This window comes from Mesoplodon bidens (genome assembly GCF_964165515.1).
Source record: "Mesoplodon bidens genome assembly, chromosome: 5".
Taxonomy (NCBI): domain Eukaryota; kingdom Metazoa; phylum Chordata; class Mammalia; order Artiodactyla; family Ziphiidae; genus Mesoplodon; species Mesoplodon bidens.
The window spans coordinates 95,869,619-95,885,304 of NC_138161.1; the positions used below are offsets into that span (position 1 = coordinate 95,869,619).

The 15,686-nt window shown below is 41.3% G+C and overlaps 1 protein-coding gene across 3 annotated transcripts in view; it reads left to right on the forward strand.

The window, feature by feature from the left end:
* The window catches only part of USP13 (ubiquitin specific peptidase 13), a 128,105-nt gene that overhangs the window by 93,614 nt on the left and 18,805 nt on the right, over positions 1–15,686 (forward strand). For all 3 annotated transcript variants that reach the window (XM_081234770.1, XM_081234771.1, XM_081234772.1), the window contains exons 16-19: positions 618–644; positions 3,822–3,965; positions 5,787–5,941; positions 6,851–7,004. In XM_081234770.1, the coding sequence (XP_081090896.1) occupies positions 618–644; positions 3,822–3,965; positions 5,787–5,941; positions 6,851–7,004 (480 nt within the window). The remainder of the gene's footprint in view (positions 1–617; positions 645–3,821; positions 3,966–5,786; positions 5,942–6,850; positions 7,005–15,686) is intronic.

A 15,686-nucleotide genomic window follows, 5' to 3' on the forward strand; every position in this document is an offset into this window, starting at 1 on the left:
GCTCGGGGCCCTGCCAACCACAGGATTTCCATCAGCTGAGCAGAGTATATTATTGGTGACCATGCTGGGGTAAGGTGAATCCAGGAGGAGCAAGCTAGGATTCAAAATTGGCACCTGTGTTACATTATTCTCTAAATTACAGAGGACAGAGCAGGGAAGGGGCCTGTAGGTGGGGCAGCCTGGGTTATGTGGGGTACAGGTGGTTCATTAAAGAAGTTCTAGAAAGAAGAGATCAGTCTTGAGTGTCAGAGAAATACAAGATGGTTTATTAGCATTGCTCCTGCTTTCTCTCATGTTCAGTAACAGAGTCCTTGGTTTGTAATTATACAGAGTTCTTAGAAGGACAGAGAGAGAAATTATTTAGTTCAATAAGATGATAAGCAGAGAGTCCTGTTTATCTGCTCTAAATGCCTGAAACCTGGTATTCTCCCTCCTTCCTGGAATGACTTTATGTCGTGCAGGCTGGGGTGGTCTGATGGGGGGACGGAGGGGCTGACAACAGTGTGGGATCTCAAGGGGGGACTGGTGAGCAAGTGCCCCGGATTAACTCTTTTTCTTTCTCCAGGACACTTTGCCATGGTTTGGTCTCACTTCCCTCCCTCTCCTTTAATTTCCAGATCGCCTGATGAACCAGTTGATAGACCGTATGTATCTTTTATGTTTTTTCTCAGTGTCCTACCGTTGTTACCGGTCTAACTCATTTATCTGTGGGATTCAGTAAAGGGGCATTGTTCTGTACCGGTGTCTGTGCAGTTTTTCCGGGTGGGCACAGTCCTTGGCCTGCAAGTTGAGGTAGTAGCGAATCTAAACCAGTGACATGGTGATTAGGTGGCCCTGTGGTTCAGGAGAGTGAACATTAGGGTGAGAGCAAAGCAGCCCTGAGCTGGAATCTCGGCTCTGCCATTTGTGACTGTGTGATCTAGAATCATTAACTTAACTTCTCTGAGCCTCAGTTTCCTCGTGTGTGAACGGGGGATAATGATGCCATTTCTTCCCTCTTTGGCCACGAGTAGGCCTCCTTCTGCAGTGATGGCATGGTGGCCTGTCACTTTTTCCACTCCTGCTTCTGGACACATAATGAAGGTACACCACTGACAGGACATGGTAGTATTAATTAATACTCTTAAGGGTGTTAGTTCCATCGGATTGTTTGTCAATTTTGTAGTCGTTTAGTTCTTTAATCCTGTGAGAGTTGATACTCTTGATTTTCTAAAGAACGTGAAAAAAATAAACTATTTATAGTGAATATTTAGATATTAATTAGCAGGAAGGAGGAGTGTGTAACACAAAATGCTCTGAATCTTTTTGTCTGAAAAGCCTTTCTGGAGACACTGTTGTTAATTTAGAAGTTCAAGTGTTTTACTTTGCAAACGCTTTACATGATTGATCACATGGCTTAGACCTCCCTATTTCCTTTCTTGGGTCAATTTTGATTTGCTGATTGCTGGGAAAGGCTGTTAGGGTCAGCGAGCGTCATGGGCGAATGATCGCCTCTGTAAATAATCTGATTGTAATGATAACAATATTTTTGAATGGTTACCATGAGTAATGTTGAGTTTATTACTCCATAAATTCTTCCAACTGTATTTAACTGTGCTATTAATACAAAGCCCAGATTCTTGTTTGAATGTCACAGTAAGAAGGGCAGAGTAGGTGACCTTTTATAGAGGATAAAACTGAGACCTAGGAAAGTTCAGAGACCCAAGAGCTAGGACCAGAGCCAGGGCTAGGCATCAAGCATGCTTTTCATGTCACTCGACCTTTTCTGGAAATGTGAGGAGTTTCGATGCCCCTGACCCTGCAGAGAGCCGGCCTCCAGGATCTTGCCCCAGGGGAGGTGATGGGTGGTTGGAACTGTGTCAGAGCCTGTCTGACAGTGAGCATTCAGCCATTTTCCATTTTCCTCCTGATCTAAGCCTGCTGTCTTATTACCAATAACCTATGTTCAGCAGGAGAAAACAGTATTATCTTGGGTTAATTTACATGTATATCCTACCTTTCTCAGATATTTAAAAGGAATAACTTTGATTATTTTCTTATTCCAAAGTGAAAAGATATGTAGAAATTATGGATTGGTGAAAACAGTCATCTCTGGTTTCATCTATAACCACTATTAACATTTGGCATCTGTCCTTCTACTGTTCTTTGCCTGTGCCTGGCTCACTGTATTTTCCCCAAAATGGAATTATACATTTTCAATTTAATATGCTATTATATACATGCATACATTTATTAAGCTGCATTACTTTAACTGCATTCTAGGGAACAGGGTCTTTTACAAGGTGTTGAAAAGTATTCTGTAGAAAGAGTTTCACAGGTCTTTTTTGTTGTTGTTACTAAAATTTTAAAATATTTTTAATATTTTATTTGACTGAAGTATAGTTGATTTGTAAATTTGTAAATCAACTATAATGTGTTAGTTTCAGGTGTATAGCACAGTGATTCAGTTATACATATATATATCTATTCTTTTTTTAGATTCTTTTCTTTTATAGGCTACTGTAAAATATTGAGTATAGTTCCCTGTGCTATACAGTAGGTCCTTGTTGGTTATCTGTTTTATATATAGTAGTGTGTATGTGTTAATCCCAACCTACTGCAGGAGTCTTTATTATAGGACTTTAGAATTTTCACTACCTTAATGCACACTGTGAATTTCTAGAGAGAATTGAGAATGCAGGTTTAAAAAACTTATTTGACCATGGAAGTCCCTTGTTTTGTGGTTCAGTAATTACATCTCTCTTAGAACACTAGGATTCTCTAGAACACAGTTGGGGAATCACTGTTGTCCTACATCATTGCTTTCTTAAAATTTTATCTTGATAGGATGTTTTGTATATCCTCTTGAGAGAGAACTTCGGTAAATACATTTTCAGTACAATTTTTGTAGAACAGATGTCTCTGTTCTTCAGTTCTTCTACTGATTGCTGTCTTTGGCAGAGTTTTCAGTAGATTACAGACCTCAGGACATGGAAAACATAAGGGGTATATTTTGTGCTCCTGTTCCCTCCCCACCTTTGGTATAATTTGAGAGCACTTTGTAGGTGTGTATGTGTACACACACACGGACATACATACACACCCATGTACAAGTATACATATGCATACAAGCATGTATATGTGTGCATATACATACATATCTATTTATGTCTATGTATCGATAAACACACATCTCTCTACCAATATTTATATATTATTATGAAAAGAAAGCAAAATATGTGTCTAAACCGAAGTTAGGTTTGTAAAGCAATCTTTTTTAATATCTTAAATGTATACAATTAACAAACACATTCTTTCCTTCTATCATAACATTGGGCTCTCCATTTCTCAGAGCTGATTACATCCTTTGATTGCTAATATATCTAAAGGCCTGCTATAACCTTCTGTGAGATCTAAGGAATAGGCTTTTTGGCCTGTAGATAATGCTTTTCTCTTCAAATTTCAGCAGTCCATAGGAGAGGCTGCTGTAGTGGTCTTGAGAGTGATGTAAGAGACTGAAATGGTTCTGGGAATACACTAGATCTCCCCATAGGAAATTAGAGAGTTGTTTTTCAGTGCTTGGATTGTTCAGGTAATTACCATGGTTCCTATTTAGGTCAAAGATTAAAACTCAAAAAAAACTCAAAAAAAAAAGATTAAAACTCAACTCAAATAGCTTAATATTTGGATGGCTTAAAACAAAACACAGTTAAACCACCATGTACATATTAAACAAAATAGCCCGTTCTTTGGGTAGCATGTGGATAAGGGGCAAAGAGAAGCTAAGACGAGAAGAAATAGGGTTGACTTTTTTACACCAGAATATCCTGTGTGCTCTGTAGCATCAGACATCGATGAGTCATCAGTGATGCAGCTGGCTGAGATGGGTTTCCCTCTGGAAGCATGTCGGAAGGCTGTGTATTTTACTGGAAATATGGGAGCCGAAGTGGCCTTCAACTGGATCATTGTTCACATGGAAGAGCCAGGTAGGTGGTCAGAAAATGGAATGGCTTTGGAATCTGATGTGATCCTCAGTGATGTTAAGCCTTGGTCCTACTGTGTCCTCTGGATGTGTCCCAGAAGATGACCTTTCAGCTCATAATCTGCTGCATGAGGCTGGGGGATGGTTATTTTGCCCATGTAGCAAAGTCACAATCTTTGTCTTTCCTCCTTTTTTAAATAATAGCTTTGTTGAGATTAATTCACCCTTTTAAATTGTATAATTCAGTAGCGAAAAGACCATTGGAAAGATATGGGATAAACTTCTAGCTAAGAGATGAGGAGGACTTGAGATAGAAAAATGTGCATGAAGAAATAGGGGCTGTTTAGTTAGCTTTTACTTTTATCTACTTTATTAAGCTATGATTCACATACCATATAATTTCCTCATTTAAAGTGTACATTTCAGTGTTTTTTTTTTTAGTAGATTCGCAGAATTGTGCCACCATCACCAGTTAATTTCCAAAAAGAAATTCTGTACACAATAGCAGTCCCTTTCACATTTCCCCTGCTCTCTCTAGCCCCTGACAATCACGAGTCTACTTTCCGGCTCTGTGGATTTGCCTATTTTGGATGTTTCATATAGATGTAATCATACAATATGAGATCTTTTGTTTTTGGCTTCTGTCACTTAGCATAATGCTTTCAAGGTTCATCTGTGTTGTGGCATGTATTGGTACTTCATTCCTTTTTATGGCTGAATAATAGTCTGTTGTATGGACGTACTATATTTTATTTATCCTTTCATCAGTTGGTAGACATTTGGGTTGTTTCCACTTTTTGGCTATTATGAATAATGCTGCTATAAACATTTTGTGTACAAATTTTTATGTGGACATGTTTTCATTTCTTTTGAGTGGAATTGCGGTGTCATATAGTAACTCCACATTTGACTTTCTTAGAAACCACCAAATTGTTTTCAACAGTGGCTGTACAACATTCCCATCAGCAATGTATGAGGGTTCCAGTTTCTCCACATCCTCACCAACCCTCGTTGTTATTGTTTTTATTATACCCAATCCACTGGATGAGAAGTGGTATCTCATTGTCGTTTTGATTTGCATTTCCCTAATGGCTAATGATGAACGTCTTTTCATATGCTTATTGGCCATTTATGTATCTTTGAAGAAATGTCTCTTCAAATCCTTTGCCCATTTTTAATGAGGTTATCTGTATTGTTGAATTCTAAGAGCTCTGGATACAGGTGCCTTATCAGATATATGATTTGCAAATATTTTCTCCCATTGTGTGGGTTGTCTTTTCACTTTCTTGATGGTGTCCTTTGAAGCACAAAAGTTTTTAATTTTGATGAAGTCCAATTTGTTTGTTTTTTTCTTTTGTCACTTGTGCTTTTGGTGTACCTAAGAAACCATTGCCTAACCCAAGGTCGCAGAGATTTTCTCATATGCTTTCTTCTAAGAGTTCTGTAGTTTTAGCTCTGACATTTAGGCCAATGATCCATTTGGAGTTAATTTTTACATATGGTATAAGGTAGGGGTCTAACTTTATTTTTTTGCATGTGGATATGTAGTTGTCCCAGTACTATTTGTTGAAAAGACTGTCCTTTCCCCTTTGAATGGTCTCGGTAGCCTTGTTGAAAATCAGTTGACCATAGGTATGTGGGTTTATATTTGAACTCTCAATTCTGTTTGATTGGTCTGTTGATCTATATGTTTATCCTTATGCCAGTACCAGACTGTCTTGATTATTTTAACTTTAGGTATTTTTTCTTCTTAGCTCTAAAATGTTGTTTATTTCAAGACCCCCCCAAAAAAAGAAAAGGGCCTGAGTGTGATTATTTTCCCCAGATTTTGCCGAGCCGCTGACCATGCCGGGTTATGGAGGAGCAGCTTCTGCTGGAGCCTCTGCTGGACTGGATAACCAACCTCCGGAGGAAACTGTAGCTCTCATTACTTCCATGGGATTCCATCGAAATCAGGCTCTTCAGGCGCTACGAGCAACGGTAAGCCTGGGAGACTGTATGTGAACACCTTCATCTTGTTGGAGGTAGTTTGTGTTTTGTCAGTAGCAACTGAAACTTTCTGCCTGCTGAGGTCCCTTGCTGAGGTCACAGCGGCTCTCTCCTGGCTCCGGGCAGTGTAGCTGGAAAAACCTGTTTCCCTTTAAAATGCTTGAAATGTCTCAACCAGAGTTTGTTGTATGCGGGGTACTTGCTTATGCCCCAATTATTTTACTTGCCTGACTGTTTAATTGGAGATTGTAACTACATCTAAACAAATTCTTTAACTCACCAAGTGATACCACAAAGGGAGAAGACAGAAATGTTTTTATGACCCATTGATTTGAATTACATGGAGTTCAGTTTAAAACAATGTAACTTAACTAACCAGTGTTGTCATCATTAATCAAGGCATCAGTCTTGCCTCTACTGCAGTTCAACCACTTTGCCAACATTTAGGAGAGGAGCTCTGACAGTACTCATGTTGGCTTCCCTCTACCCTGCGTGGTTATCTGCACAAGATACAGTTGGTAGAGAAGATAGCAAGTGCGATTAGTGTGGCTTTGGAAAAGGCTGCACTGAAACAGATGCCTTTCTCTTTGGCATTTTGCCTCCCATCATTATAAGCATCAGCCCACAGAAATGCTGAGCTAAGACTGATATGGGCTTTGCAGAGCTGACCTGCTGCTATGAGTTGTTTACCAGTGAATCTAGTTACAGACTTCGGTTGGGAGACTTACAGAATGACCACGGAAAGTGTGTTTCATATGCAGAGTCAGAGCTTACTCAGAGGCACTTAGGACTGATGAATTCAAACCTCCTGTCCTATCTGCTTGACATCCTGGTTCAAATGGTCAGGATATAATGAGGCCCCGGGACTGCATACGTTGTAAAAATGTTCTGTTTTATTAGAATAGTAACCTGGAAAGAGCACTGGATTGGATCTTTAGCCATCCTGAGTTTGAGGAGGACAGTGACTTTGTGATCGAGATGGAGAATAACGCCAATGCGAACATTATTTCTGAAGCCAAGCCTGAAGGACCTAGAGTCAAGGATGGATCTGGAAGTAAGTTCTTGACTTAGGGGTTGTCTGAGCAGTCATGATTGTACATTCGGTTCGTGCCCTTCCCCCCCACTCCCGAATATTAAAACCTTTGCCATCATTTAAAAGTTAGCACAGATCCCAGCTTCTCATAAATGGTGCACTTGGCCACTTCGCATAGGCCAGGGTGATCTGAGGAAGTCTTGGGCAGACTCCGTCCTGTCACCTGGTAGTGTGTGTGCCTCAGTTTAGTGCCAGCTCTGACTTTGTCTATCATCTGAGGTGAAATTTCATCGTGGACCATGAACGTTTTTGTCCAAAAGAGAGCATTTATTTTCGTGGTGATATTTTTGAAGAGTTGAAAAGCAGTCTTATGACCTTGACCCTGTCGTTGCTCATGATCATTTTCTGAAGGGCTGTCAGGATGGCAGGAAGAGGCGCCCTAGGCCCATAGGGAGCCTTCCATCAGCAAACACTTAACATATGTCACTCTGTGCCGACTAGGGCTCTAAGCACTTTACCTAGGCAATCATTTAATCCTCACCACACCCATTTTACAGGTGAGAAAACAGAGGCATAGAAAGATTAGGTAACCTTGCCCAAGGTCACATAGCTCTTCAGAGGTGGAGCCAAAATTCAAAGTCAGCACTGTGATACCCTTCTTCTCGGGCTGTGCTTGCCTACAGGGTCGGAGCCCGGCAGCCCTCAGCTCCTGCAGTCAGGTCCTGGCCTGCTTGGCTCTCAGTGTTATCTCCTCTGCAGCCCCAGACCTACAGCTCACGTGCCTGCTATGGTACCACACCACCAGCCTGCTCATCCGTCCTCAACCGCCTTCTTCCTACTTCCAGGCCTTCTTCCAGGCTAACCCTTAGCTGCGAATTGCCCCTTCTTTCCCATCACGGCACACTAAAATCCTCATCGATATTCAGAACTTGGCCACAGATTCCATTTCTCTGGACCACTTTCCCAGGTTCTTGTCATAATTGGTCCCTCTCTACCTCACATGCTGGTAGTAATTATACCAATATTAACAATCCTTCCACTTGTGTCACGTTTCATCTTCACAGTAACCCTATGAGGTAGGTACCATTATTATCTCCATGCCACAGATGAAGAAACTGAGGCAGAGAAGGCAAAGTAACTTGACAAGGTCACTGTGCTGGTGACAAGTAGAACCAGAATTCCAACCCAAGCAGCCTACCTGCAGAGCCCGTGCCTGTAGCCACTGTAACGTCGTGTTTGTTCTTCTGTTATTAGAGGTATCAGATTCATCTTGAGATAAAATTAGTTGGGTAAATACCTGTGTCTCCCAGCTGACTGGGAGCTCTTGGAGGACAGAGGCTATTTTACTTTTATAAAGCTTGTGGTGTCCAGTGCCTAGAAAGTACCAAGTAAATAATAATTGGATTTAATTAAATTTACCATAACAGCATTTGCTCCTATAATCGTATGGCTGTAGCTCTACTCATGAATGGTCTTACCAGACCTAACACATATGTATTGATATAGCCCTAGAGACAGAGAGGGGGAGGGAAACTTTCTTCTTCTTTTATATAAAATAGGAATTTCTTCACTGAAGTTGTTTTAATCCAACTAGACTAGAAAAGGATGAGCTGTAGTTCTCCCGACTTCCACATTCATCTAAAGGGTCTTGTATTACTTTTCGGAAATCATTGGCTTGGTTGAAACATTAAAAGCTGTTATGGACAAGCATTATTCAATAATTCACGAGCAGGATTTATTATGTGTTACATGTCCATTGGTTCACTCCTTCCTTGATTTTCAGTAATGGACTCTTCTTTAGGGCAGGTGAGTTCTTGCAGAAAGAATAAACCACAAGATGGGGCCGCTGTAAAGCTGCCAAGGTATTTGGCTGCAGAGGGAAGGAGAGTCTGATCATTAGGGTTTCCTGTCTTCTGATGGAGCTTGGAGGGACAAACCATTCTCTCAGAGATGGTCATTAATTATACAGAACAGCCACATCTTCTCCTCGGGCTTACTGAACTCCGAGTGACCTGCACATATTCCTGGTTTTTGAGTTGCATCCTTGAATAGGATGTCATGATGATGTTTTTGAGCACCCTTGAATTTAAAGGCACTCTGGGCCAAACTCTATGGCTTTACTCCTCATCGTTCCCAAATTTCGGCACTTATGGGTGAGGGTGGGGAAGGAGACAGTGATGCACTATGAGAAATCACATATGGGATTTGCAGAATCTAAGGGCAGTAGGAGGTGAAAAATTTAATTATGAAAAAAGCATAAACCACCCTAACTCACCAAATGCATTCTGCACTGGATTTTATAGAAGAACAGATGTTTTTAAAGTAACTTTTCCAGCAGTGTGTCTAGCCCATGGGAGGTAATCAGCAAGTGAATGATTGAATGAAGAATTAAATGAATGCCAGGTGGTAGTGGTCACAGGGATAGTTTTTTTAATTACCTCCACTAAGTACCATTTGGAGGAATTAGCAGTGTACTGTTGCATTCTATTCTATTCCCTTTCACAGGAAATGGAAAAGATGATTTCTTGTACTTTGCTGCATTAGCACCTGAACTCATATGTCACTTTTTTCCTTTTACAAAAATTAATATTTGTTGTTTCTTTTTCTTATAATTAAAAGGATGTATAATAATTTTAGCAACTGGAGAAAATACAGATATAGGAAAAGAGGAAAACAGAAATTACAATCCTGCTTCCCAGTCACTGTTAAATGTTTTGTGTATATTCTTTAGACCTTTCTTTGCAAATATATAAAAATGAATATAAAAATATATATAAGAATATAGCATTCTATTCTATACATGCTATTTAAAAAATTTGAAGTATAGTTGATTTACAATATTATATTAGTTTCAGGTGTACAACATAGTGATTCAATATTTTTATAGCTGACACTCCACTTATAGTTATTATAAAATAATGACTATATTTCCCTATTCTGTACAAGATATCCTTGTGGCGTATCTACTTTACACTATACGTGCTATTTTATAGCCTGCTCTTTCCGTAACTGTGGTGTACATTATGTAAATCTAGGTCATTGAACATATATTAATATTCCACTGTATCATAATATATATACCTAATCTTAGGCTAGCTGTTGTTTAAATAAAAGATGATTTCAGAAAGAGTTTTAAATAATGGGGTTATTTGCACATTCGGAAGGTGATGGCAGTGATTTTTAAATAACACATTTCTTAAAGGATGAATGCAGTTCACAGAAGTACAACAAATGCCTCTTTCAATATCTATCCAGGTAACAAACATTTGTTCAGCTTTTCAGTTTCTTTCATTTCTTCCCTCCTCCACCCCCTCCCTTCCTTTTTTCTCTCTTAAAAATAATGCTGTAATGAACATTCTTGAGCTCTCCCTTATTATTTCTTTAGGGTAAGTTTCTGGAAGTGAAGTATTGGGGTCAAAACTGCGTTTTTTTTTGGTTTTTTTGGGGTTTTTTTTGCGGTACGCGGGCCTCTCACTGCTGTGGCCTCTCCCGTTGCGGAGCACAGGCTCCGGACGCGCAGGCTCAGCGGCCATGGCTCATGGGCCCAGCCGCTCTGCGGCATGTGGGATCTTCCCAGACCAGGACACGAACCCATGTCCCCTGCATCGGCAGGCGGACTCTCAACCACTGTGCCACCAAGGAAGCCCAAAACTGCATATTTTTGAGATGTGAATACAGATGATCCCATCACCAACCTCCCCACCCCCTGCCCCTCCCAAAACACAGCCCTGTGCTCCTGTTCCCTGTCCTTCCCAACAGTGCTGTTGGCCGAGCACTCTTCATGTGTTTTATATCTTTATTGCCTAGTTGTTTTTCTTGTGTTAACCGCTTCCTCATTTCCTTTGCCCATTTTCCCATTTTTATTGAGGTTTTTAGATTTTTTTTTTTTTTGATTTGTATGAGAGTTTCAAATACTGTAAATTAGTTTGGGAATACCCCGTAGCTTTACAATATTGAGTTTTTCTGGCCAGAAACACGTTACCCTTTTCCTTTGCTTCGTATCCCCCTTCTCCCACCCCTGCAGAGCTATACGGTTTTCTTTATAAACATCTTCTGCCTTTTTGGTTTAGTTCTCAGAATTACATTTTCTGTGTTACTTATGGATAACATTTTTCCCCATTATATTTTCTCAATTGTTCCTACTGAATTTTGGAAAGTTCCTGGTCTTTTAATTGGCCATTCTCCAGGGATTTGATTAGAATTACATTAAATTCATAGGTTCCACTCCGGGAGATGTGTATTCTGTGTAGGTGAGTTGTTTGCATTCCCAAAACATTGTTTTTTACCTTTATTTTGGTTGGTGAATTGGCTTGGACATTTGACTTGGGGGTAATGAGGACAATTTAAAGGTTTAGGTGATTTCTATTTAGGAGCAAAATGGAGAGCCAAAACAGACAAACCAAGTAAAACCAACAACAGGGTTTTCAGGGTTCTTTTGTAAGTAGCAGGATTGCTGAGCCAAACTTGTCTAAGCAAAAAAGGGTGTCTTGTAATATAAAAGCTGGGAAGTCCCAGGAAGACTTGACTCTGGGCATGCCCTTGACTCCAGGACTCAAGCCCTTTTATATGAGTATATCTCTTGCCTCTGGGGTTGGTTCCAGTCTCAGACAGGCTCTCCCTCATGGCCACAAGATGGCTGCCAGTGCCTCCTACTACTGTATCTTTCCAGCAGAAAGAGTCGTGTCCCAGAGTTCTCAGCAGATGTTCTGGGAATGTGAGAGTCTGTCGTGTACCCTCCCCTGTTGTCATGTCTGAGCCGAGAAGGGAAGGGTTGGTCTCTCCAAAGCACTGGTTTGAGTGTGGGCCTAGACTATGAGAATCAGCGTCACCTGAGAACTTGCTGGAGACGCAGATTCTTGGACCTCACCCAGACCTACTGAATTAGGCCCTCCAGGGGCGGGCTGAGCGAGGTGTGGTTTAACAGACCCTCCAGGTGGTTCTAATTCAGCTTAAATTTGAGAACCACCATTTTAAGCAGCAAGATTAGGTTACTCTTACTTTAAAATGGAGGATCGTGGCCGCTGGGACATCACTCCACAAGGTTAATGCTGAAAATAATGACAAGGTAGGTGTTTGAATTGGAAAAACAGTGACTGGGATTAAAGAAGCACTTGTATCAGATTCTTCCTTTAGGGAATATGTAATTAAAAATTACTATTGCCATCTTTTTGAATGAGGAAGTAATGTCATTGCATGAAACTCTTTCATTTAAATGTTATCTACTTTGATTAAAAGGATTTGTGCTATTAACACTTGGTGAAAAAGTAGCTGTCCTTTATTGAATGTCTACTAAGTGCCAGGCATTTCCTCTACCGCTTTTCCCTGGCTCCTTACAGCAAGGTATTCGGATGAGAAAGTGGTAGCTGACAAGTTTACCGAATTGCTTATGGTAGGACCACCTTGTAATTCAGGTCCGGCTGATTTTGAGGACTGCATTTTCTCCTTTGCCCCCTATTGAGTCATCCTATTTCAAGTTTTCTAAATTGGAATGGAGGCAGGAGTTTGTTTTTCAGAAGGCTCTGTTTATTGTCACGTCCTACCTGTTTTAAGAGTTGCACTTAACTTTCTGTTGAGTTTTTAGAATTTTTAAGAAGTGGGAAATCAAGTCATCAGTCTGACCTATCTGGGCTTCTGCCATTTGCAAAATTATTTCTGTTTCTGTGTTGCACTTAATGAGCGTTTAATTTTTTTTTTTTTTAAAGAACTCACTGATTGCCAATGTAATTAAAATGTGATTAGTCTGTGATTACTCAGAACCTGCTCTGGCCCCTTCAGTCACATCGCTGTCATGGTGCAGACATCTCCTGCTGCAGCTGAGGATTTTCCAGGAAGGGGAGCAGAGAGACATTTCATTTATGTAGTGGTGGGGCTCCCTGAGGAATGCAGCCAGAATAGGATCTGGAAATCAGAGGCGCAGCACCCAGGGAAGCCAAGCCCCAGGGGTCTGTTCGAAAGCAGTACACACTTACTTAATACATCTGGGCTCTCATTCTTTTTTTTTTTTTTTTTTCTTTTTGCGGTATGCGGGCCTCTCACTGTTGTGGCCTCTCCCGTTGCGGAGCACAGGCTCCGGACGCGCAGGCCCAGAGGCCATGGCTCACGGGCCCAGCCGCTCCGCGGCATATGGGATCCTCCCAGACCGGGGCACGAACCCGTATCCCCTGCATCGGCAGGCGGACTCTCAACCACTGCGCCACCAGGGAGGCCCTCTCATTCTTTTTTTAAAAAATATTTTTATTTATTTATTTATGGCTGTGTTGGGTCTTCATTGCTGCCTGCGGGCTTTCTCTAGTGGTGAGCGGGGGCTACTCTTCATGTGGTGCATGGGCTTCTCATCGCTGTGGCTTCTCTTGCTGTGGAGCACGGGCTCCAGCCACGTGGGCTTCAGTAGTTGTGGCTTGCGGGTTCTAGAGCGCAGGCTCAGTAGTCGTGGCGCATGGGCTTAGTTGCTCCGCGGCATGTGGGATCTTTCCGGACCAGGGCTCGAACCCCTGTCCCCTGCGTTGGCAGGTGGATTCTTAACCACTGTGCCACCCTGGAAGTCCTAGGGCTCTCATTCTTATCCCCCATGTCAGCACCTGTGCTTTTCAGTGGTGCTCTTGGAAGTTAAGAGGAAGACACTCTGGAGTAAACTAATTTACACTGAAGTATAGATGACTGAGAACTATTAAGCTTAGGGGGAAGTGTTTGATATTTGTTGTTTTAGGCAGTACACAAATGAGAAGTCCAGGTGGATTGGTAATTTTGAGCTGGCCCAGGGCGGGGGAGGCAATTTGTAGAGCCTTTAAGATTCTGTCCACGTTATCAGCTGCCTTAAGCTGTTACTGATTTACCCATATCCTCCTTGTTCCCTTTTTGGGAATTGAATAGTTTTCTAAAAGCTCCAAATCCACCCCCAATCCACACACACACACACGTGTCTTTTCTCAGAGAAGGAATGGGGGAAATCAAGTCTTTTCTCAGAGAAGGAATGGGGGAAATCAAGCTGTTGCGCAACGGGTGGAGACTGTTTGCAGATATAGGGTGTTTGTGAGTCAAATGCTGGTCAATTGGGGATGACATTTTCCCTTCTGTTGTTAGGGGTGGGTTATGAAACACATTATTCAAGTTAGGAAGATTCAGTTGGAAAACTCAGTTTGGTGTCTCACCAGAAGGCTGCAGAGCCCTGGGGTCTTGGTGGTGGTTTCGAGGAGTCTTTTGGTGTTTCTGTATACTGAGCACTCTGTAGACTGACTAAATAACGTGTGATAGCCTTATGATAACCACTGCTTTTCAAGTGGATGTAGATGCTATATAATGGTTTATAAAACATAAATTAATTTAACTGCACTCCTGAATCTAGAGTTTGCTTTCGGTCATGATGTGTGGTTGAACTATAGTTTTCAAAAAGGTAAATGATGACTGTCACGTACATAAAAACTGAACACATACTACAGATTTTCTTTGACTCATTAATTAGGGAACCAGTTAGTTGTTATTACTGGTTCAAAAGCATCTGAAAAACTATTTAAAAGCTATTTAAAAGATATCTAAAGATAATTTGATGGCTGAGTTAGATATAAAACTAGTGTCTGTCAGGATCATAACTCCTTGAAGTTACAGGTGTTGACAGAAGAAAGATGCACAGCCTGAAAGTTTCAAGTGAAGTTTTCTGTGGGGACCTTACTGAGGACTGTAGCTCTGAAGAGGTAGAGAAGGAGCCAGGATATATAGGAGTTTTTTGCTGGAAGAAAAACATGTAGTCGAACATTAAAAGATTACTGCTAATCACAAAGAAAAGACATCTCAAGTTAATGATTTTAGTACTTTCCTATGTAGGGGAAGATGCAAGAGTCTGGGCTCATTGAAATTATTCCTTAGATATGCATCTTAACTGTCTATCTAAGACTAGTATCCAGAGCACAGAAAGCTTGCTGTTTTTCTCCATCCTGATTTCCCCTCAGGGTGCACCATGGTGGGGTAGCTGCAGTGGCTGATGCAGGCTTGATCTGTGTGGAGCTGGAATGGCAGACAGCATTCCTTTCCACAGCACCCCCTCTTGGTCATAAATTCGACCAAGGTTTGGAGGGCATTTGGTGACCAATTTGTCCCACGGTATTAGGAAATCTCATGCCTAGGTCAGATGAGGATTTTGTTGATAGGCCATTCAACATGCTATTTTTGGATCAGGCCCTGTTGATAACCTAAAATTCTCTGGATCATCTGTCTTACTAGTTTATTACGATCCAGGAAATGTTTTCCCTTATCGGTTCTTTCCATATCTAGAGTTGTACTAGTACAGTTATTCTATATAGAGTTATATATGTGATCAGTTGCCTCAAGATGTTTACCCACCATTAATTTTGTCAGGGGCCTGTTTACACGTCAGGTAATGCAAGAGACAACAATCTTTTTTTTTTTAAATTTTTTAAAAAATTTATTTTTTATTTTTGGCTGCATTGGGTCTTTGTTGCTGCACGCGGACTTTTCTCTAGCTGCAGTGAGCCGGGGCTACTCTTCGCTGTGGTTCGTGGGCTTCTCATTGGGTGGCTTCTCTTGTTGCAGAGCACGGGCTCTAGGCGTGCGGGCTTCAGTAGTTGTGGCACTCGGGCTCAGTAGTTGTGGCTCACGGGCTCTAGAGCGCAGGTTCGGTAGTTGTGGTGCACGGGCTTAGTTGCACCGCGGCATGTGGGATCTTCCCGGACCAGGGCTCGAACCCGTGTC